The 22,164-nt window shown below is 49.0% G+C and overlaps 3 protein-coding genes across 6 annotated transcripts in view; 2 read left to right on the forward strand and 1 right to left on the reverse strand.

The window, feature by feature from the left end:
• The first annotated feature begins 258 nt into the window (after positions 1-258).
• Positions 259-4,893, forward strand: PABPN1L (PABPN1 like, cytoplasmic). Its single transcript, XM_005531883.2, has 8 exons — positions 259-397; positions 961-1,135; positions 1,260-1,368; positions 1,809-1,873; positions 2,274-2,380; positions 2,477-2,564; positions 2,671-2,813; positions 3,132-4,893. The coding sequence occupies exons 1-8, from the start codon at positions 378-380 to the stop codon at positions 3,169-3,171; spliced, it is 747 nt and encodes a 248-aa protein (XP_005531940.1). The 5' UTR covers positions 259-377; the 3' UTR covers positions 3,172-4,893.
• Positions 4,894-5,541: 648 nt separating this feature from the next.
• Positions 5,542-8,059, reverse strand: TRAPPC2L (trafficking protein particle complex subunit 2L). Its single transcript, XM_005531882.2, has 5 exons — positions 7,924-8,059; positions 7,130-7,302; positions 6,644-6,731; positions 6,458-6,537; positions 5,542-5,710 (listed from the first exon to the last, which is right to left on the reverse strand). Exons 1-5 carry the CDS (start codon positions 7,954-7,956, stop codon positions 5,665-5,667), a joined length of 420 nt encoding a protein of 139 aa, XP_005531939.1. The 5' UTR covers positions 7,957-8,059; the 3' UTR covers positions 5,542-5,664.
• The window catches only part of GALNS (galactosamine (N-acetyl)-6-sulfatase), a 42,630-nt gene continuing 28,445 nt past the window's right edge, over positions 7,980-22,164 (forward strand). The window contains exons 1-9 of one of the 4 annotated variants that reach the window (XM_088062119.1): positions 7,980-8,197; positions 10,534-10,657; positions 11,831-11,905; positions 12,851-12,953; positions 15,108-15,251; positions 16,104-16,170; positions 16,283-16,410; positions 17,112-17,251; positions 18,439-18,542. In XM_088062119.1, coding sequence (XP_087918245.1) covers positions 8,072-8,197; positions 10,534-10,657; positions 11,831-11,905; positions 12,851-12,953; positions 15,108-15,251; positions 16,104-16,170; positions 16,283-16,410; positions 17,112-17,251; positions 18,439-18,542 — 1,011 coding nt within the window. In that variant the 5' untranslated portion in view covers positions 7,980-8,071. Of the gene's footprint in view, positions 8,198-8,296; positions 8,981-10,533; positions 10,658-11,830; positions 11,906-12,850; positions 12,954-14,791; positions 14,918-15,107; positions 15,252-16,103; positions 16,171-16,282; positions 16,411-17,111; positions 17,252-18,438; positions 18,543-22,164 lie in introns of those variants that run through there. The other 3 variants (XM_005531881.3, XM_014260526.2, XM_088062120.1) reach the window with 3 other exon arrangements.

The raw sequence follows: 22,164 nt of genomic DNA on the forward strand, positions 1-22,164 counted from the left end.
TGGCTCGGGGGGGGTCATTACAGCCCTGGGGCCGGCCACTACAAAGGAGGGGGAACTCAGGTGTGCCCCCAAAGGGATGAGTCCCACTGCTCCCCCCATGCTCCCAGCTGGCTGCAGCCCCCGGCACCCCCGGCGGGCTCGGTGCACGGGCGGGGCGGAGCGGGCCCGGCCCACTCCTATCAGCCCCAGCTGAGCGTCGCTGCCGGGTCTCGAACCCGCGGCCCCCGGGGGAGGGCGGCGGGTCCCTCCGGGCGGGGCCTGGCGCGCGCCGCGCTCCGATTGGCCGCTGATGTGTGAAAGTGGCGCGCGGGCGCGAGCCCCGCTCGTGGTGGCGGGAGTGCCGCACGTGGTCGCCGCTCGGGCGGGCCGCGCGCAGCATGTTCGGGGCCCGGGCCAGGTGCGTGCGGGGCCTCGGGCGGGCACGGCTCGGCCGCCGCTCGGCCACCGACCCCGGAGCGCGGCCGGGCCGCCTTCCTGCTCCCCGCCGCCACGGCTCCTTCTCTTGGGAGGGAAGGCGTGCCCCTCCTTGAGCCCTCCGGGGCTTGGGCGGGTGCGGCTCTGCCTTCGCTGCGGGAGGCAGCGCTCCCGGCTGCTCCCTCTCTGTAGCCTGGCGGTTCTGCTGGTTGGTGGCCTCCTTTCCTTTCCCTGCCTCCCTTCCCTACCCGCCGGGCGTGTGCCCCCTGGGGTTTTTTTTCCACTTTAGGGCGGCTACTTCCAGGTCTCCTGTGCAGCCCCCATGAACTGGGAATCGGTCCGGTACGAGCTGGAGACGTTTCAGTTGCACTTTGCGGTTCTGGGGTTGCGCTGCACAGAGAACCAGCTACATTAATGTCACCTCTTTACCCTCCTGCTGGAAACGCCCTGCAAGCCTTTGCCCGGCTGAGGTTGGGCTTTAGCTCAGACGTTAAACGTTGCTTTACGCTGTTGGTTCAATGCCCTTTTGCCCCTTGTCCCGCCCAGTCCTCTCTTCCTGGACACTTCAGAGATCTGGTGGCAGGACCCACCGCCCCTGAAAGCGGAGGCAGAGTCCTGGGACGCGACAGAGGTGGCAGCTGTGTGTAAGGCAGCAGATGAGGGCTCAGATCCGAGCCCCCTGGAGGGGAACAGGCCAGAGGAGCAGGATGTTCAGGACCCGGTGAGTGCCTGCCTGGATGGGGAACCAGTTTTCCCTGGTGCCCAAAGGAAATGGGGAACTTTTTTACACCCGGGGTGATCCCTGCTTCGTGTGTTGTTCGTGCAATTCTTGGTTTGGGATTCAGGAGCTGGAGGCCATCAAAGCCAAACTGCGGGAAATAGAGAAGGAGGATGAGAGGTTGAAGGAGTTGCAGCTGGAAGCCGATAACCACCTGTTCATGAGCTCAGAAGCAGGTATGGGTTGTCCCTGGGTGCTGTTGTCCCTCCCCAGGGACACCTCTGGGGCACAGGGTGACAACTGGAGCCAAGAGTATTTGGCTGTGCCTCTCTGGGTACCCGGGACTGGACACATAAGGTGGGTGAGGGGGTCCTAGGCCTGGTGTGGTGCTAATGGAGATCCCATCAGCTCTTACTGCCTACCTGTGTGGGCCTAGATGTGGTAAATTAACTTAATTGCACTTTATTCAGTCAAGTAATTAAGTTTAGTACCAACAGCCGCAGTAGAGGAGTCACTGTGTAAAGAGAAGGGGCAAGGGGCTGGAGGAGCAGGTAACAGAGTGAGGATTTGGATACACCTGGCTGTGACCAGGGATCTGAGGAGCTTTGCAGTGTGTCAGCTGTGCTGCGAACAGACAAATGTCCCTCTGTCTGTGACAAATCTCCCCTCTCCACAGCTCTCTTCCCACTGACAACCAAGGAGAAGGTGGAGGCTGACCAGCGTTCCATCTACGTGGGCAATGTAAGTGGGAGCCCTTGCTCTGTGCCCAGCTGGGTGTGTGTCCCAAACCCCTGGCACGGTGCCCATCTGTCCCCCACCAAAACCTGGCTGTTCCCATCCCAAGTGTTTCTCCTCTGCCCAGCCTGGGAATGTGGCTCATTATTTGCCACTTGCAGCTCATCTGTTGCAAGTGTCAGCTCCCCCAAAGGCCCCTGGAACCTGTGGGTTGTGTGGTGTTGCCTGTTCCTTCAAAACCTTCTTGGATTTGTGTTCCAGGTGGGAGCACTCAGCACTCTCCTGGCCCTCAGGAGAGGCTGAGCTGTGCTGGGGAGGTGTGAGTGGGCCCAGCTGGACCCTTTGCCTCCCGTGGTGGGCTGTGGGTCCCACACCCACCAGTTGAGGGTGGGGGCTGTCATTGCAGGTGGATTACGGGGGCACAGCAGAAGAGCTGGAGTCTCACTTCAACAGCTGTGGGCAGATCAACCGTGTCACCATCCTCTGTGACAAGTTCTCGGGCCACCCCAAAGGGTCAGTGCTGCGTGCAGGGGGGGCTGGGGGTCTCCAGGTTGTCCCTGGGGGTCTCCAGGTTGTCCCTGGGGCTCTGCTCACACCATTCCCTCACAGCTATGCCTACATCGAGTTTGAGGAGCAGAGCTCCGTGAAGGCTGCGGTGGAGCTGGACGAGAGCGTGTTCAGGGGCCGTGTCATCAAGGTGAGAGCTGAGGCTGCCCTCGGGAGCTGCTCCCTGCCCATTCCCAGCCCTGGCTGCCTGGGGCTGTGCCAAATCCCAACTCCAGCAGCCTCTCCCCACTCTCCAGGTGCTGCCCAAGAGGACCAACATGCCTGGCATCAGCAGCACCGACCGTGGGGGCTACCGGGGCTTCTTCCATGCCCGGGGAGGGCTGGGCCGCTGGGGAGGCTTCTACGGACAGCAGCCCAGGGTGCGAGGGAGGACCTACAGGTGAGTCTGTGGGCATGGGGGGTCCCCAGGTGTGGAGCAGGGTTCCCTGCTTTCCCCTGTGTTGGCTCCTGACATGGCTGTGAGAATGGAGAAGGGCTCTGGGAGGAAGGAATGCCTGGAAATTTGGAGTTGTCACCCTGTCCCTGCAGGAATTTGGGGAGTGGTGGGTGGGCATCGCACTCCCAGCCTGTGCCTGGCTTTGGGGCTCCCCTGTTTTAGGAGGTGCTGTGCAGAGGGGGAATCCTAGCCCTGGGAAGGGTTGAAGGAGCAGGGAGCTGTGCCCCTGTGCTTCAGGATGTTGGTTTTGTTCCTGTTTAGGGGTCGGGCCAGGCTGCTGCCTTGGTATTTTCCATACTAGCAAGGACTGGACTGCCTGGCAATGCCGATGGGACTGAGACGAGGAGATGGGATTGGAGAGATTTAAAAAACACCTACCCAAGCCAAAAACCAGATTAATTTTAAAACTGCCATCTGCCTGGCTGTGAGGATTACTGGTGAGCCCTGTGCTGGGCTGCAGGAGGGAAGATGGGATCTGCTCCATCCTGCCAGCATCCCAGGAGGGCTCATCCCACCTCAGCTCTGCCCAGGGGACTGTGTTTGCACGGAGAACAGGCTCGTTCCAGAGAACACTGTCCTGGGAAAGGAAGAGCTCTCCCAGACCATCAAGTCTCCTTATCCCATGGAAAAGGACTGTCCTGGAGGGTTTGGTTTGGCTCCTGGCTGGCTGGATGCCCTCCATGCCACTGCTTGGCCATGAACCTCCCTCAGCTCTTCCTACAGCAGCTGGACTCTGCCTTCTCTTCTCCTAAGATCCTAAAGACTGTTTCCTTTCCCACATCCATGGGAAGTTTTGGGTTGCAACTCCAGATCTGGTGGCTGGCGAGCTTTTCCTTCATCAGCCCTATGGATGTGACCTTCCTCTTGGGAAGCCTGATGGGGTTTGGGTCTGGTTTTTAGTTTGCTGCATTTGCACATCCAGAACAGGGAAGAAGCATCCCTTGTTTCTCTGGAAGCCTCTGTATCTCTGTGGTAGTTAACCAAGACCTGGGTGTCACAAAACCCTTCCTCTTTTTTAATTTTGGATGTCAGCAAACCCCTCTTCCCTCCCTCCTGCTTTCATTCCAAGCTTCAGGGGCCAAAGGGTTCTGGCAACTCCTCATTTGACTTTATTTCTTGCAGTAGCAGCATTTCAAAATCATCTTCACTGGTGAAACTTTGATCTGGTCTCCCTCTTCATTCTCATCACCCTTCCTGCTCTGGAGTCACATTTGGGGATGGTGTGAGCCCTGCTGGAGGCTCAGGACCAAAGAGCACCACAGGAGCTGGGTACCAGTGAAGAAGGTTCCTGGCTCTGCCCTTTCCTGCTGATTTTGTGTTTATGGGCTCTGAAGCCACGTGTTTTTAAAAGAAAAACTTTGTGTTAGAAGAGACAGGCTGGGAACCTTTGCAGACAGCATTCCTGGGGAAAGTTCTGCATGTTTTATGTTTAAATAGGTTTTATTATCTAATTCTCTCACTAATCTTATGGGATCTTTGGTTAGGCTTCCTCTAACCCAGATGCAACTGACTCCTAAAGCAGCTTTTCAGATCTCAGGGGCATTGCCAGGTTAAAAATCCAACTTCTTTTTTTTTTCCTTTTAAGATTTCTAGGTATTTTTTAAAGCTTGGGTCCTTAACTCTTAATGTTGTGTTGATATGGTCCTCAGAGCTGCTGAGACTGACCTTGATTTCAGCTACCCTTAGGCTTAGACTATAAACCACCTTTTTCTAGGGCTTCTGTTTGATAGGATTATAATTTTTTGAGGCTTATTTTTTAATAAAAAACCACTTTGGGGTGTTCAGACTCTCTTGTGGAAGAGGCAACACTGAGCTGCCATCTCTGTGAGTGAAAACAGCCAAGTCTTTTAGATGAAAATGTTTGTGGATAGCAGTGCACAGCTGTGCCTCGTGGAGGTGGTGGGAGAGGCTTGAACCTCCCATGATATTCCAGGTGGTTGCTGATAAAATGTACTTAAGTTCTGTTTGAGAAAGTATTTGAAACTGTTACTTATTTTTAAAATAAATGATCCTGCTGTGTGAACTTGGTGTGCAGTTCTGGCTTTCTCCAGGCTCCTGGGATCCCCTGGGGCTGGGCAGATCTGTTATTTTTAGCTGGTTTCTGTGGTTTTTAACTGATGAGCTGCTTTGCAGTGGAGGTGTGCCTGCTCCTGCTTGCATCTCCTCTGCTGGAGCAGGAGTGATGAAGCTGGGATGCTTTTCCAGTGCAATTTGTGCTTTTATTCCATATAAATACCTGCTACTGATTTGGGAGTCTGTAATTAGAACAGCAGGGAGCTGCAGGGGAGGAGATGCTAATAGAGATTAATTTGGGATGAGCCAGGCAGCTGTGCAATCCTGATGGCTTAATCCCTGGCTGGATTGGGTGGATTTATTCCAGCTGCTCTACCTGGGCTGGGAATCACTGTGGAGTGTGTCTGGATGAGGTGCAAAGTGGTAACAGCAAACAGTGACTCAGAAATCAGCCCAGGCAGGGAAACTCCTGGAATAGTTTGGGTTGGAAGGGACCTCAGAGCAGCTCCTCTTGTTCCAGGGGGTTGGAGCAGCCTGGACAGTGGAAGATGTCCCTGCCCATGGAATGAGATGGCTTTAATGTCCCTTCCCACCCAAACCATTCCATGATTCTGTGAGCAGTGGTTTCTGTTTGCTTGAGTACAAATCCAGGCAAGCCTTGCAGGTGTCAGGTTTATTTTACACAGAATAAATTTAAATTATTGTACAGAATGGAATATTTACAGCACTGCAGGCACGCTCCTGCACACAGGGAATGTTTCCCAGGGGGGTGGGAAGGGGTTCAGCACACCTGCATCATCATGGAGTTCACCATGGTATCAAAAGCCCTGGAGAGGAAAATAAACACATTATTAAAGGAAGCAGCTCACTCTGCACAGCACAGCTTTTGTAACAAAATCACTTTCTCACCCTGCCTCTGCCTGGCTTTTCCTAAGCTGGACACAGGGTTTTACTCTTTACAGCACAGGCTGTTGAGGGATTAATGAATTTTAATTAAGCAGAAGTGAGGAAAGGTCTTACCCTGGCTGCTGCCCTGTCTCTGCAAAGTTGTTCTTGCCTAGGCCATAGGAACTCCCAATTTATTAAAATTCCCTGTGAGGTTACAATGGGACAACAGGGACACTGACCCTCATAGATAAGGAATTCCATGTGCTGAATCTTTGTCCTTACCTGAGGATAAACCCTGGACAAGGCACTTGTTCACTCTTTAACCTGTTCCTGTCACATTTTAATATTCACAACTATTAAATTTGAAAAAGACTTCTAAGGCCATCAATATTGCTTACCTCTATTTTCAGGTAATTTTTTTCTCCCCCAAAAAACAAACATTTTCTTGCCTTAATGTTTGTGACCTCAGTTCTGAGGCAGGAGTGAGTTCAATATAACTTTTTATGACACCATCAGTTTTTAGTGAGTAAGATTGGCCCAAAACCAACATCACTGTTCTCATTAAAGCACTTAGAGCACACACACCTGAACTGGCCAACCACAGGGTCAGTCCTGTTGCATCAGAGGTGCCTTGAAAATTCCAGAAAGGTGTCAAAGAGACAGATCCATGTGGACAACCCACTCACCTGGAATGGATCCTGTCCCCAGGGTTATAGAAAGGGTTACACATGATGTCTGTGTAGGAATTGTGCAGCTTTCGGAACATCTGAAAAGGGAGAGGGGGTGAAGTCGTTAATCTTTTGTTTCTCAGCACTTCCTGAGGAGCTGGAAGGAGCAGACCCACCGAGGTAGCTCTGCTCTGGTGCACTCACACTGCGGATCTCGTTGTCCCTCAGGGCTGTGTTGGAGGAATCCACCACCATGACAAACTTCACCTTGGAGTTGGTCACGTAGCCGTACCTGGGCAGGGTTAAGGATTCTCACACAGCCACTAAACCAGGCTGGAATGTGCCCAAACTGAGAGGAAACATGAGGGAACTTCCTCATGAGGGGCAGACATTGAGCTGTTCTCCCTATGAGCAGGGACAGGACCCAGGGAAGGGCTGGAGCTGGGACAGGGAAGGTTTAGTTGGAGATCAGGGAAAGGTTCTGGGGACTGCCCAGGCTCCCCAGGGAATGGGCACAGCCCTGAGGCTGCCAGAGCTCCAGGAGCCTTTGGACAGTGCTGCCAGGGATGCCCAGGGTGGGATTGCTGGGGTGTCTGTGCAGGGCTGGGGTTGGACTGGATGATCCTTTCCAGCTCAGGATATCCTGTGATTCAATTAAACCCACAATGGCCAAAGGCATGACAAAGATACACCTTGTAGTCTTCAGTGGGGTAGAGGAGCCCCAGGTACAGCTCTCTCTGGTCCACCAGGGCTTTGCCCATGGCTGAGATCTTCTCATCCACCACGTCCAGGGAGGTGTGCACGGTGTAGTGGAACTTCAGCTCGTTCTCTGTGGGGACGCTCCGGATGTACAGGGGGTAATTCTGGGAGCAGAACAAATCACACTGGCTGGGATCTGTTGCTGTCAGAGCACTTTAACTGTTCACGTTCCCAGCACAGCCCCCTTCCCACGCTGCAGCACTGCTGTCCCCATGGCAGCAGAGCCATTTTCACAGGCACCACACAAGACACAGGTGTGTCTGCTCTCCTGTCCCAGCAGAGCCTGTGCCTGTCTCTTCCAAGGAAAACCCTTCTCTCCCAGCAGGACAGCCCAGAGCACCCTCACACTGTGCCCGTCCTGCTCCTGCCCAGCCCATTTCACCCCAGTGTCTGCCCCACTGCCCCTGGCTCTGCTGTGCTGCCCTCACCCCTATCCAGACCCCACAGCCCGACATCCTGCCCATTCCCCTCTCCCCGGCCCCACAGCCCCAGTCCTGCTCGCACCCCAAAACCAGAGCCCCAGCCTCTTTCCCCTCACCCTTCCCCACACCCCACTGACCCCCTGTTCCCCTCAACCTGAGGCCTCTATTCCCTGCTCAGACCTCACTGCTCCACCCGGCCGGACTCAGGCCGCATGACACCAGCTGTCCCCGCTGTCCCACTCAGCCCGCAGAGCCCGTCCCCGCTATCCCCTGTGTCCCCGCGGCCCGGCCGTGTCCCCGCACCTCCTTGGCGATCACGGCGATGCACACCGCCATCTTGGCCCCGCCCCTCCCGCCGGCTCACGTGGTGCCGCGGGCCCGCGGTCACGTGCGGCGCGCGCGGTCACGTGCGGCGCGCGGAGAGGTCACGTGGCGCGCGGGCCCGGTTGCCATGGCGAGCGCGGCGCTGAGGCCGCTGTGGCTCTGCTGGGCCCTGGGCCCGCTGTGGCTCTGCTGGGCCCTGGGCCCCGCCGCCGCCGCCACCAACACCAACATCCTCCTCCTCCTCATGGACGACGTGAGTGGGGCACGGCAGGGAGGTGCCGGCGGGGGCGGGGCTGGTGTCGCCCCGGGGGAGTCACCCCGCGGGGGTGGGACATGGAGGGAAGGGCTGTGAGGGGTCTGGAGCATCGCCCTGCTGAGGAGGCGCTGCGGGAGCTGGGCATGGCCCGCTGGAGAAGGGAATGCTGACAGGGGATCCCATCAATCCGTATAAATATCTCCACGGGCTGGCACAGGACGGTGCCAGGCTGTTCCCAGCGCTGTCCAGGACCAGGAGCAATGGCCACGAACTAAACCACGAGGAATTCCCTCTCGACGTGAGGAGGAAGCTCTGTCCATGGAGGGTGGCAGAGCCCTGGCACAGCTGCCCAGGGAGGGTCTGGGGTCTCTGGAGCCATTCCAAGCCCACCTGGACGTGTTCCTGTGTCACCTGCTCCAGGTGTCCCTGCCTTGGGCTGGACGATCTCCCTTCCAACACTAAAGATTGTTGGTCACAAGGAGGGAGTTGGCGGCTCCTGAAAAACTAAGCAAGAAGAGAAGTCTGCTTTCTTAGCTAATTCTGCTCATTTGCTCATTTTCTGCTATTTCTGTTCATTTTGGCTCTCTGAACTAGGAAGAAAAAAATGACAGTAAATTATTAAAGAGCAGAAATAATTTCAGATTTATTTCTACCTGAAAATCTTTTCAATTTTGCACCTCCAGCCAGATGGATAAGGAATAATATTAATTTCCAACACATTTGGGTTGCTGCCATCTACCTGGTTTGCTTCTCTCCTAATAATTTCCTGTCACCTTCCAGGTGTGTTTGTGGTGGAAATGTGTTTGTTGCTGTTTGAAACTACACAAGGAGCTCACAAGGGTGGGCAAACCCTTCCCAGTTTATCCTGCCTGTTGTTTCCATGCTGTTCCTACATTCCTGAGCAGGATATTTCCCTGCTTTTCCAGCCAGCTGAGCCTCTGGCAGTCTCTAGAAGGGGCTGCCCAGGGAGGTTTGGAGTCCCCACCCCAGGAGGTGTCCAGGGAAGGACTGGATGTGGCACTCAGTGGTCTGGGCTGGGGATGACATGGGGACTGGGCACAGCTTGAACTTGGAATATTTTCCTACCTCAGTGATCTTGTGATTTCAGTTTTCCCTTCAGGAATATTTCCCCCTCCCAAGCTGACATTTGTAATTTTCCAGAGGAAAGCTCTCTGGGACAGGGAATCTCCTACTCTGGAAGTGTTGGTTAGGCACAAGTCTGCAGTTTCTGTGAACTACTGATTTATTTCATATGTTCATTAAAAATACATCTCCATGGGGTTTTTTCCCCTTTATCCCCTGGGACTCTGGAATTAGAGCAACGTGAGATTATTTTGTCTTTCTTCCTTGATGATGAAGAAAAATCAAGAAGTTGGTGGTGAATCCATTTTAATTCCTCATCCCAGTGTCAGGGAGAGACATTTAATTGCTTCTTAACTTAGAAACCATCTCTGCAACTCTGAAACGATTTTCTTTTCCAAACTGATGGCACCAGGTGGTTTCCTGAGGATCTGGATGCATCCCACCCTGTGCATCCATGGCTCACCTGACACACACCTGGATCAAAGGAACCTCTTGCCTTTTCTAAAGCACAGCAGAATCCCCAACACCTAATGGCTCATTAAGCTGCTCCCTTCTAGAACCTTCTGCCTGAAGCTGTGTTTTTCCCAGGAGTGGTTTTCAGCAGTGAACACAGACGCCCTGATGGGATTTTGTTGTTCTCCTGGTGTGTGATCCCTTGGAATTAGGAAGAAGAACAGGATGAAACCACAGTCCTACAGATAAACACAGTGATTTGTGATGCTTCTGGCAGATCCCTCTGACTTTTAAAACCCTTCCTTGCTTTTCCTGCAGTGCTTCTGAGTTCAGGCCTTTCCTTGTGTTTCCAGTCCTGCAGAGGGATAGATCAGAGGCTGAGGTGGAATCCTGGGCTCCAGCACAGACAGCAGGGCAGGGACTGAATGCTCAGACATGGCAGCTGCACAACCCTGAGTGAATCATGTGAAATTTCCTCTTCCTCCTTGCTCTGGGTGTGCTTCAGGCCTCTGAGTAAGAGTGAAGGCACTGGGCTTCTTCCAAGTGCTTTAATACCTGTTAATAGGTCATTTAATCCTGTGTGTGCCTCAATTTCCCACCCTCCAGGGGAAAGTGGAAGAGTTCCCTGCTCCACAGGGCTGGCAGAGATCATTTTCATCGCATTTGTGAAGTGCTGAGTAGGGAGATGAGCACTGTAAAAATTTATAAATTAAGGCACACAGTGCATGTGTTATGTGGGCCCAAAAATGTGCTTGTGGAAAGGGACTTTGACATCTTGTGGTGTGTTCCTTTTACAGATGGGCTGGGGGGATTTGGGAGCTTTCGGAGAGCCTTCTAAGGAAACCCCTAACCTAGACCAGATGGCTGCAGAAGGGATGCTTTTCCTGGATTTTTATACTGCCAACCCCCTCTGCTCTCCCTGTAAGTAAACTGCAGTTTGAACCATGTAAGCATGAGAAACATCTCCCTCTGAGGAGCTTGGGGTGTTTGCCAGCCTCTGACATGAATTAACAACCAAACCAGTGACTGCCCTCAGGCCAGAGATTGGATTTGCTGCTTTGATCTTGCATTTTGCTCCCTTTTTATTTATGTTTGGATTGGAAAACAGACAGTTTTCAGTTTGTACAAAGCACTGGTTCAGTGATCAGTCCAGCTAAAGGATTTTTATACCATTTCAGTTCAGTATTCCAGTCCCAGTCATTGCATGTTTTTCATCTTTCTCATTTTGGGTTAAACAAAGCAGGATCTGAACTGTTGCTGGGCATATTTGGTCTGATTTTGTTGGCTCTGGTGAGACTTTCATGAAAGGAAAGGCAGCAGTTTGTGTCCTGCTTTTGACCCTGGTGTCTCACAAGCCTCTCGGGACAGGGACAAGAGATAAAAGGAACATTTGGGTCTGGGAGAGGCAGATATTTTCCTCATTTTTTTTTTAATGTGAGGTGGTATTTTTTTCTTTCTTTTTTCCCCTCAAACCTGATTAGCTGCCAAGAACTGAAGCAGAAATGAAGAACAGGGGCTTTTTATTTGGGCTCTCATTTAGGATAGCACTTGCCAGTGTGTTGATGATGTCCTTGCTCAGAAAAGGCATTTAAAATATGCTGAAATCCTGCTAATCCAGTGGTGGCACTGCATATGCTTGAAGTTAAACATCTGTTTAAATATTCCCTGCAGACAGGACTTGACTTTTATTGTCAAAGCTGGACAGCTCTTTCTTTGTATTTCATGATTTTTGTTCAGTCAAGCTCGAAAGCTTAGCCTTGAGCATCTAATCAGTTTATGCTAGGATTTTCTCTTATATACATAATAAGTATATATATATAACTGAGATATAAGGGCTGTTCCATTGACTATTCAAAGGAATGACTCTTCAGTGTGGCTAATTTAATAAAGGGGCCAAATTTCAGCTGGAATAACTCAAATGATGCATCAGAACTGATTCTCCCCATGACTCATGGGAGGCTGTGAGTGATTTAGTGGCTGGCTGTGACAAGAGGACACTGACACACTCCACACTGTGTGCTGGCCTTGTCCTCCTACAATAATCTGAATATTAAGCAGAGAATGGATATAAATAATTGTTTGTGTTGTTTGCAGCAAGGGCAGCACTGCTGACGGGCCGGCTCCCGGTCAGAAATGGCTTTTACACCACAAATGGACACGCCAGGAATGGTAGGAGCCTCATTCCTGATCTCCCTTCCTCTCCTGATTTCCCTCTGTGCCTTGTAGGAAGTTTCTCTTTGGACAAAGGGGATCTTCCCCATGGATGTTGCAGTGTCACCAAACCCTGTTAAGTGCTGGTAATAAGTGTGAATTTTATTGCTTCCTCCTCATCAAGCAGAAAATCTCCTCAAATTAAGAGGATAAACCAGGCTGCTTGATGCCATTTGTTTCTGCTGGCTGAGAATCGTTTCCTCTGGGCAGGGGAGTTGTGGTCTGGTGAAGGTGGAGGTGTTAATACCCAGAGGGGAGATCTGGCTGTTCAGCAGGCAGATTTCTACCCAGTTTTAGAGGAGTTTTCCATCCCTTGTGCCTGTGGTGCTTCCAGGGAAGATCCCTGGGCTGATTTGGGTCCCAGAGTGACAAATACCACGTGCTGGGACATGGCTGGGCAGGAATCAGCAGCCAGGGGTTGATTCCCAGAGCAAAGTCATACCTGAAAGCCTCAGGGGCTGAGAGAGACTCTTCATTTCTTTCAGAATCACAGAATGAATTAGGTTGGAAAAGACCTTTGGGATCATCAGGTCCAATCTGTAATATATCAGCTCTTGTAGTCTGAGCACCTTTATTGGCTGTTTGATTTAGGAGAAAATAATTTTCATTTTAGAAAACACAAAACAAATTTACAACCTGAATTTCTATAACATCTCCCTTTCAAGGACCTCACCTCCATTCTGGGGTGGCAGCTCCCATTATTATTTGCCCTCATTCACCAGTGGGTGGAAATCTCCCTTTGGTCTCCCTGGATCAATTTATTCTCCCCATCCCAATGGGAGAACTTCCAAGGAATGGCATTGCTGGGACTCCAAACTAATTGCTATTTCTGATTCAGTACATGAGCTGTTTGCTGTAATATTTTGAAGAGTCAGAAGGATGGTTTCGATTTGTTTTCCACAGCTTACACACCACAGGATATAGTAGGAGGAATCCAAGATTCTGAATTGCTGCTTCCAGAGCTCCTGAAGAAAGCTGGTTACACCAATAAGATCATTGGCAAATGGTAAATTGATTTGGAGATCTCTTGCTTTGAGATTTCACTCTGTGTGTGTTGGGAAGGAGCAGCAGAAAAAACAGAATTACAGGGGAAACAAAACTGTTTAGAAGCTCAAATGTCCAACTTTGGAAAGTGTGATGGATCTTCCCCCTGCTGGGATCAATTCTTGAGTGTTCCCATTACAAGTACTTAATATATCTTCATACAAAGAGTTGATGGGGTTTTGTTTGGATGTGTATTTGTATTTATAAACTCCTCAACTCTGTGCTTTTATCCACACCTCACACCACTTATTTAATCAGAAAACACCAGGATATTCTCTTGGAATTTGCCTTGAGCACCTACATGGTTTTTATCTTTGACTCTTGCTATATGTTGGGTTTTTATTAATAAACTAAACTCCTGTGGAAGGTAACAGGAATTTCTTTATCAGTTTCATTAATAAGTTGGAGGAGGGTGAGTTTCAATTGTGGTTGGATTCACCTGCTGGAATTGGGAAGAAAGCAATGCAACCCTGAGACAGTGAATTATTTATCAGCAGAAATCCAAGCAGGAGAGTGAAGGCTCTGAAGGATCAGCTCATTGGGCTGGGTGCAATCAGCTGCAGTTCAGTGCTAATAAATGGAAATTCATACACCCAGGGAAAAGGAATAAACAAGGCAAATGCAGATTGGTGCCAGTTCTGTGGAAAAAAAAAAAAAAGCAAATCTGGAAGGACCTGCAGCTGTTAGTAGGAATAGGACCAAGCAGGAATGTGCAGGGCATTATTGTGCATCCAAAAAACTTCTCCTGGACAGGGCTGGGAGTGATACCTGCTCCCTGGAAAGGTGTAAAGAAATGCAAGGTAAAATTGGAGTCTCACCCTGGCCTCACAGAGGTTTTCCAGCAGAAAATTTTCTTATTGTTTCATAATCCCTTCTAAAAACTGTCCAGGGTGTCCTGTGACAGTAAATTCTATGGTTTAATTATAAGTTTGCAAGTCAAGTATTGCCCACAACCAATGTGAAATTTGTTTCATTAAATCTCAGGTTTTTGTGCTGTAAGATGCAGAGACTGATCTGGATCTCAGTCATTGTTCAATGTCTCTCTAAGTTCTTTTAGGGCTTTATTAGAATAAGGTGTTTTTCCATCTCCCCTGCTGTAGAAACAGCCAAGAATAACTTTGTGTTCCCACATCTACAAATGGGGAAAGGGTGGAATCCTGCAGGTCAGACCTGCAGTGGCAGTTACATCATTGAGCTGTAATTATAGCTGAAATGAAGATTATTTCTGTAATAACTCAGTTTGGAATAGCTCAGAGTAACTCCAAGGATCATTTTCTGATTCCAAGGGAATGCATTTTATGCCTTTTTTGTTCAGAAGGTTCAGAGGAGGATGGCACAAAGTGGACAGGGGGCAGATCCAGGCTCATGAGGGGAAGGTGGAATGATTAAATAAACATTAAGATACCAAGATCCCCTTTAGAGACAGAGAAGATGGGAATTCTCTGTTTTCAGGGTGCTATAAATGCAGGAAATGTAGAATTTGCAGTATAAAACCTGGAGATTAGAGAGGAGCTTCACCTGGAAGTTAAGGATGGAGGATTTTCAAACTGCACAGTAGAGAGGAGCTGTCATCAGGAGTAGCTAAACATGGTTTATGTCCACGTGTGCACACAAAAACCTAATTTTATTTCCATTCAGGTCTCTTTGTACCATTTTGGCAGTGTGAATGCTCCATAAAGGGAATGAGGATAGAATGGTGCATTTCATGAGCTCTGCCTTGTGTTTTTACAGCTCAGTGGGATAAAAGGGACTTGTCATAGATCAGAATCCTCAAGTAAAACATTATATACATTTCTGCAGTGGTTTGGGGCAGTGTAGTCCATCAGTGCTGATCATCAGGCAGCATGGGAGAAGACACCAGTGGAAGGAAAAAGTGGAAAACAATGATTGGAGAGTAAATAAAATGGAATATAAGTGAGCACTGGGGTGAGTCTGCATGGCTGTGCTTGCAACAAGTGTGAGAGACCTCAAGACACTGCTCTGGAGTAATTTGTGATTGAAATGCTTTGAGTTTTGATTTCTTAAGCAGAGACTGTGTTCTTGCATGCTGTTGTGATGAGCTGAGGTTTTGCTGCTTTGCAGAACTGCAACTCTGACCTGTTGCTCTTGTTCCCAGGCACTTGGGGCACCGGCCCCAGTTCCACCCACTGAGGCACGGCTTTCATGAGTGGTTTGGGTCCCCAAACTGCCACTTTGGGCCCTACGACAACAGAGAGCGCCCCAACATCCCCGTGTACAGGGACTGGGAGATGGTTGGCAGGTAACCCAGCTCCCTGCCTGCCACTGGCATTGTCTGGGCTCTCCCTGCTGGCATTGCAGACCTGGAGGGGCTTCAGGGTTCCTTCCAACCCAGACCATGCTGGGATTCCACAATTCTGTGCTTAATAGAGATCCGACACCATGACCAACCTGGAAGTGTCATGTGGATGGTGTAGGGATGTGGAGCTGCCCTCCCAGAGCTGTTTGCTCATCCTGAAGGCTTCCTGTGAGCCTTTCACTCCACTCTTGGAAGCTGCTCCCATTCTGTGCTGAAAGACCTCTTTGTTCCTTCTCTTCCTGTTTGGAATAACATTTTGTGTGTTTGCATAACTCCCAGTCTGCAGTCTGGGCCCTTCTTGTCCATTCATTTTTCCCTCTGGTGTTGTCTCATTTCACTGCTGTTACTCCCCAGCCCTTCTCTGCTTTACTGGTGGCTGAAGATCCCTCTAAAATAATGTTTCCAAAGCAGCCCAAGTTCTGCTTCAGCATTTCTCTGTCTCACTGAAAGTTGTTGTGTACTTCTGGAATTTTATTCACATTTCAGCCAGCTCTTTATGAATCACCATGGGATTTTTAAGCATTTTGCCCCTTACAGCAAAAGGCCAGTCCCTCAGGTCTGTCCAAAACTTGAAGTCATTAATTTGGATCAAGCTGCATCACCACTTTCTCCCATAAGAACAATTATGGTGACATATTTTTAATATTGAAGAGGATTTGCTGAGTGTTAACTGTGTCTTGTTTGTCACCTCCTTACACAGCAGAAAAAAATCCATAAAAGGGGGAAAAAAAGCCTTTTTGTGATGTTTATTCCTTAGGATTGATTTTTTTCCCCTCTGATTCCTTTTATCTTAAGATACTATGAAGATTTCAAAATTGATCTGAAGACAGGTGAAGCCAACTTGACTCAGCTCTACCTGCAGGTACTATTTTAGTACTGGCTTCTAAGCCAAGGTGACTTCATGCTTTTTAATTTATTTTTTTTTGAGAAATTTCGACAGCAGAGGATAAATTCATTTTTATTGCTGTTTACAGGAAGCTCTGGATTTTATTAGCAAGCAGCAGGCCAGCCAGCAACCATTTTTTTTATACTGGGCTATTGATGCTACCCACGCTCCTGTTTATGCCTCCAAACAGTTCCTGGGCACGAGTCAGAGAGGGCTGTAAGTTCTGCTTTTGGGGATGTTGGTTTTGGGGTTGTTTTAATGAATACCTCCTGCAGCTGGAACAGCCAACCTGAGCAGTGGTTGGTAGATCCAAGGGGATGGATCACTCCTCAAGTGTGTGTGTGCTGAAATGCATTATTTGCTTGGATTGTTCTTTCATTATTTGGCTTTAATCTGAACTGAAGCTCACGTGACCCCAGGGGGAAGAGGGGGGCTCTAAGCTCCTTTGCTGGTTGTGTGAGGAATGAAATGCTGTCTGTGGCACAGATGATTTTTTAGAAGGCTTTTGTATCATTAGTGCCTGTTTTAAAAGCCTGTAAATCAGACCAGCAAATAGAAAAGCACTCCTAAAAATGCAGTTTGGAGGAGGCAAAGAGCTCTGTAGACGCTGGGAGTGTTGCTTCAAAAAGTTTCTAACCATAAGGAAAGCCATGTTACTGCCTCCCAGTGTGTGACAAGGTGGGTTTGCCTCTGTTTGTGAATTTTATGGCTGAATTTCTCTGTCCAAGCCCTGACCCTCAACACCCCAGAGGGGCTGCTATCTGCAGGCCAGAGACACAAAAGTTTGCAGTGGCAGCAGAAAACCTGATGCATGAGAAGGATTTCTGCAGCACAGGTACAAATTAAATCCACTGAACGTTGTGCTGACCCTTTTTTTTTTTGCTGCTTTAAGTGTTTTGCATCTCCTTTTGCCTCAGGTATGGGGATGCTGTGCGGGAAATCGATGACAGCATTGGGAAAATCCTGAAGCACCTCCAGCAGCTGGGGATCAGTGAGAACACCTTTGTGTTTTTCACCTCTGATAATGGGGCTGCTCTCATTTCAGCTCCCGAACAAGGTGAGGCTCAACTGAACAAACCTGGCCTTGGGAAATCTCTTTTAGATCTTAAATCTCATTCTCTAAGGAGAAAAAACCCCTGTGTGGGGGGTCTGTGTTGTGAGTTAGGAGAAGCCTCAAAAGACAAGAGTATTTATGTTTGGAATAATTTATGTTCAGTGCTTCTGGTCACTGTTGGAGGAGGTGTCCTTGGCCAAATGGAATTTTTCCTGCCCCAGTGTTGCTGTTACCTGTGTGTATTTGCACTGTCAGAGAGGGAATATTCTGTAATTTATTGAGAACCAGGCTCAGTAACTTAGCAGGGTGTTTACTCTCCGTCTGCCAAATGCATATTTCAGCCTTCTCTGCAATTAGAGAGAGTTCAAGAGTCCCTCATTCTTTAGCTCTCATGAAAAATAACAAGAAGAGAAACTATTTTTGTTACCTAACAAATTTTCTTTTGTTTAAATGATGGTTTCTCTGAAACAAATCACTGCAAATTGATTTTAGGACCTGCTCTCTTCTCTTTGGAGCCAGGCTTGGCTTGTGGTTATTGAACCACAGAGCAGGGAGTAACCTCAGTTCTGATTTCAGCTCAGCCACTGGCTTTGACTTTGTGTGACCTGGAATCAGTTATGAGACCTCCCTGGTTGTTCCTTGGCCAGCTGAGCTCCAAGGTTGGGTTAAAATTCCAGATATTCCTGCAAAGCCCTGGCCATCTCAGAGTGACCTGCATTCAGGGAATGCAGGATTATACCTTCATCTAATATTGTTCTGGTACTGTAAAATTTAAAATTATTATGAAAAAATGCTATTTCTGCCTGAAAGTGTCAGATTTCCTTTGGTTACAGACAGCAGTTGACACCCTTAGAGAGAATGCAAACACCAGTGAGGTATTTCCTGTTTGTTTGGGGTTTGTTTTTCATTTGGTTGTTGATGGCAAGGTGTGTTTATCTGTCACTTTCTCCATGTGCTTAAAAGACACTCCTAAAATTTCATCACAAATGGATATTGAAAAAAAAAAAAAACCACAACAAAACCACAACACAGCAAACAAGGAAATAATGACAAAAAACCCAACTCTGGCTGTGTTGTTTGAAAAAGCATCCATGCAGAAACAAGAATTCATTTCAAAGCAGCCTGGATGACAGTGTCTTTTTGAAATGCTGGTGTTTTGTGGGGTTTTAAAGCTTCTTTTCTGTCCCTAGGAGGAAGCAATGGGCCTTTCCTGTGTGGCAAACAAACCACCTTCGAGGGTGGCATGAGGGAGCCGGCCATCGCCTGGTGGCCCGGCCACATCCCTGCAGGAGGGGTGAGTCTATGCCCTGGGCACTTCACACAGCCCTGGGGGGCTGCAGGGAGTGCAGAGCTCCTTGCTGGGCTCAGGGGGCTTTGCTTCACACTTTTACTGTGCCCCAAGTCCAGGTGTTTGTGTGAATAAGGAGCCGCTGCTGCACCCCAGATAATGGTGCCGTTTTAATCCAAATTTGCATTTAGAGGGTCTGTGCTCAACTTTGCTGTGAGCAGCCAGGGTCTGCTCTTGTCTTCCTGATCTTTTTAAACTCTTTACTCTTTTGGACCTCGATATTTTTCATGTGTTGGAACAAATTGGTGTGTAAAGAGCAGGAATTTGTTCCCCACACTCTCCGTGCTCTGAGGTACCGGGTGGTTTGACCCTCACATCTCTCACTTTGGTGCTTGATGAAAGTTCCACTCAGGGAGGTTTAGACACCACATTATTGCTATGTGCTGCCTGCACACAAATGCAGATATGATCACTTCAAAATAACCCCCCAGTGGCACTGCCAGCCCCCCTTGTCCCAGCTCTCATTACAGAAGGATGCAATCAATCCTGCTGCGGGATCACAGGGACAGCACAGCCCCCTCCCCCTGGTGAGCATCTCTGAGCCCTGCAGAAAGTGATCCTTCATTAACTGGGCACCGTGCTCCAGCCTGCAAACTGGTCATAAATAAAACATTTGTGGAAGTTGCATTCCATTGGGGTGGTTTAATTGAGGCAGGCTAATGATAATTTATCATTTACATTTAGGAGGGACCATGAGGCAGCTCAGATCTGCAGCTGAGGGCAGGAGGGTGGTTTGGTTTCATTATTTTTCGAGAGTTCACCAAACCTACCAAGGATGGTTTATTATTTTTCTAATTTGAAATGAAAACAGTCTTTTTGTTTAAATTTAAACATTTCCATAAAGCTTTTGCAAGCCAAGTACAACAGCCCTGGGCTAGCAAAGGAGAACATGAAACTGCAGCTGAGTGTTTTGTTTGCCGGGTCCAAACTAAATAATGTGCTAAAAGTAAACATGCGTTATAAATGGGGACAAGAAAATGCCCAAATTTAAAAATTCTTTCCATTGTAGTAACTCTGAGGATAATTAAGAACAGGAGGAGAGAGAAATCCTTGTGCCTGCTTCTTTTCTGCCTGGCTGGGACCCCTCTCCCAGGTAGTTTCTGGGAGCTGCTGCTTGAATTCCTGGGAAGAGGCATTTGCTGTGCAGAGCTGTGTGTGCAGGGTGGGCTGGGCAGCTGAGCTGTGCCTGGAGATCCCAGATTTTGAGATGCACCCAAAATCCCTCCTCCACCATGCCAGTATCACCCTTAAGCACATGCTGAACTTCAAATCCTCCTTATCTGCTGCTGCTGCTGCTCAGTAACTGTGGTAGAAACTCACCTGTGTTTTCTGCTTGTGTTCTTGCCTTCGATGCTCCAGCACTGCTCCCTCAGCAGCCCTGACCACAGGTGAGAGAATTCTGTCCACCACTACATTTTTGGCTTTTTTTTTCTGTACCTTGCTGTGGCTTCATCATCCTCTGGAGGAGTTTTAACTGCTCATCCCCGTTCTGTGCACTCCAAGTAGCTGTGAAATGTGGGAAAGCTGCTTCAAATTCTCTCGTTGCTCCTTCTTTTCAGGAGCTGAAGGAAACAAAGGCTTGGGAGATCTGAACTTCAGCACAAAGCTGAAGGGTCAAGTCCTTCCCATGCTGGGTTTGCTCCCAGGGCAGTGGTTGTTTCTTTCAATTTGAGGAGCAAGGGAAGGGCCAGGAGCTGTTTCAGGTGGAACAAGTGCAGCCAGGAAAACAGAGTTTGTGTCTCTGGCCAGTGAAATCCAGTTGTTGTGTGGAAAGCTCTGTCTCCTGATGGGAATGCTCCAAGGAGAACTCATTGCAGCCTTCCAATGCCTTGGGAAAAGGAGAGAAAAGGACTTTTTATATAGACAGATAGTGCCAGGAGAAGGAGAAATGGCTGCCCACTGCCAGAGGGCAGGGTTAGGTGGGATATTGGGAAGGAATTCCTCCCTGTGAGGGTGGGCAGGCCCTGGCACAGGTGCCCAGAGCAGCTGGGGCTGCCCCTGGATCCCTGGAAGTGCCCAAGGCCAGGTTGGATGGAGCTTGGAACAAGCTGGGATAGTGGAAGGAGTCCCTGCCCATGGAACTGGATGAGCTTTCAGGTCCCTTCCCACCCAAACCATTCCATGATTCTTCCTGGCAGTTTGTTAATAATTTTATTGATACATAAGGCTGGGGGGGGTTGTTTTTATTAAAGAGCACATTAATGTGCTGGAATAAAGGAGCATCTTGATCTAAACAAGGAGTGAGGGGGACAGGGTGGGAGCACCTGCCAGGCTCTCCATGGAGCTCGGGATAATTGGTGCAGTTGGCTGGTTTGCAGGTTTTTGGAGGGGAAAGATGCCTCAGGAGTGTGTGTTGCTCTTGGCATCAACACTCGGTGAGTTCTGCTCCCCCACCAGGAATATTTATTCCCACACAAACAGCCTTGCTGCACTTCCCTCCTCGGCTCCGTTTTCCAGGTGAATTCACAACAAATCAGCGTTTCAACATTCCCCACATCACATCTGCCTTCTGGAAGGATCCAGCTGGAAAAAAAAAATCATATTCTATTGGTATTTGAATCCTCCTCCTCTCTCCCCTCGCCCTCCTCCCCTTCCTCTCTCGTGCCTGCTTCCTGAAGGAGAAAAGAACATATCAACCCAAAGACAGCATTGCAACCTTTTCTTCCCTATCTCCCATGGGGCGCAAATTGAAATTGAATTAGACAGGGATATCAGGTCTGCTCGCTGTGATAACTGTAAAAGGATTTTATTTAAAAACACCCTGACATTTGTTCACCCAGTTTCAAATATTTAGCTTTCCTCCTTTCCATTCCTGGCGGGGGCGACTTTATTAATTGTCGCCTTTGATTCAGAGTTAAAGCTTGAAAGCGCTGATAACAGCGCTGGGGACTATTTCTTCCAGCGCCGTGGCCCACAGCAAAAGGATTTCATTTTCTTAAAGACGTTGTGTGGATACTGAGAGTTTATTAAAAAGAAGGGAGGGAAGGAGGGGGAAAAAAAATCCGTCCTTACGTGCGTAATACCGGCTGTTCCTCACTGATACAGCAATATCTGATCTCCCTCCGTTTATATATTATTTATTTTCTCTGGGCTGTTGCCCTCTCTGGATTTTTCTTTTTCTTTTCTTGAAAAAAAAAAAAAAAAGAAATAAATAAAAGGGAAAGGCAACTAGAATGAAAGAGCCCTGTTGACAGGAGAAAAATGGTAATTTTTTTTTATTTTTTCTCTGAAAATACTTCAAAGTTTTATATAAATATTAACCTTTTTCCCCCCCCCCCCCCTTTTTCCTTCTTCAGTGTGGTGCTGCAGAGCACAGATAAATCCAAGTGGCTGTGGCATGGGCATTTAATTTCCTTAAGAAGTTTTCTCTGCTTCACGGCAAAAATGTTGTCTGAGACCAGAAACGTAATTGGATGATTAAAGAGAGTCATCTACATCTGGTGCTGGTTAATAAGGGCCAGGACAAGGGGAGCGTGGTGGCTCCCCAGGATTGTCCCCACGCTCTGGATAAATGAGGTGACATTAAAGGCACGAGCCCAGGGTCAGTGATTGCCTCTTATCAAAAGAT

Source organism: Pseudopodoces humilis, chromosome 14, assembly GCF_049639895.1.
Source record: "Pseudopodoces humilis isolate 2021_Gansu_Grassland_sample_001 chromosome 14, ASM4963989v1, whole genome shotgun sequence".
Classification (NCBI taxonomy): Eukaryota; Metazoa; Chordata; class Aves; order Passeriformes; family Paridae; genus Pseudopodoces; species Pseudopodoces humilis.

Bases quoted from the DNA above. Each gene is read 5' to 3' on its own strand.
- PABPN1L (XM_005531883.2), top strand. From the start codon at position 378: ATGTTCGGGGCCCGGGCCAG. The intron at 2,565-2,670 runs GTGAGAGCTGAG...CCCACTCTCCAG, and splicing joins TCAGGGGCCGTGTCATCAAG to GTGCTGCCCAAGAGGACCAA. The intron at 2,814-3,131 runs GTGAGTCTGTGG...GTTCCTGTTTAG, and splicing joins GTGCGAGGGAGGACCTACAG to GGGTCGGGCCAGGCTGCTGC.
- TRAPPC2L (XM_005531882.2), bottom strand. From the start codon at position 7,956: ATGGCGGTGTGCATCGCCGTGATCGCCAAGGAG. The intron at 6,732-7,129 runs GTATCTTTGTCA...AACCCTGCCCAG, and splicing joins CCCACTGAAGACTACAAGGT to GTACGGCTACGTGACCAACT. The intron at 5,711-6,457 runs GTGAGTGGGTTG...TTTCCTCTCCAG, and splicing joins GGGGACAGGATCCATTCCAG to GGCTTTTGATACCATGGTGA.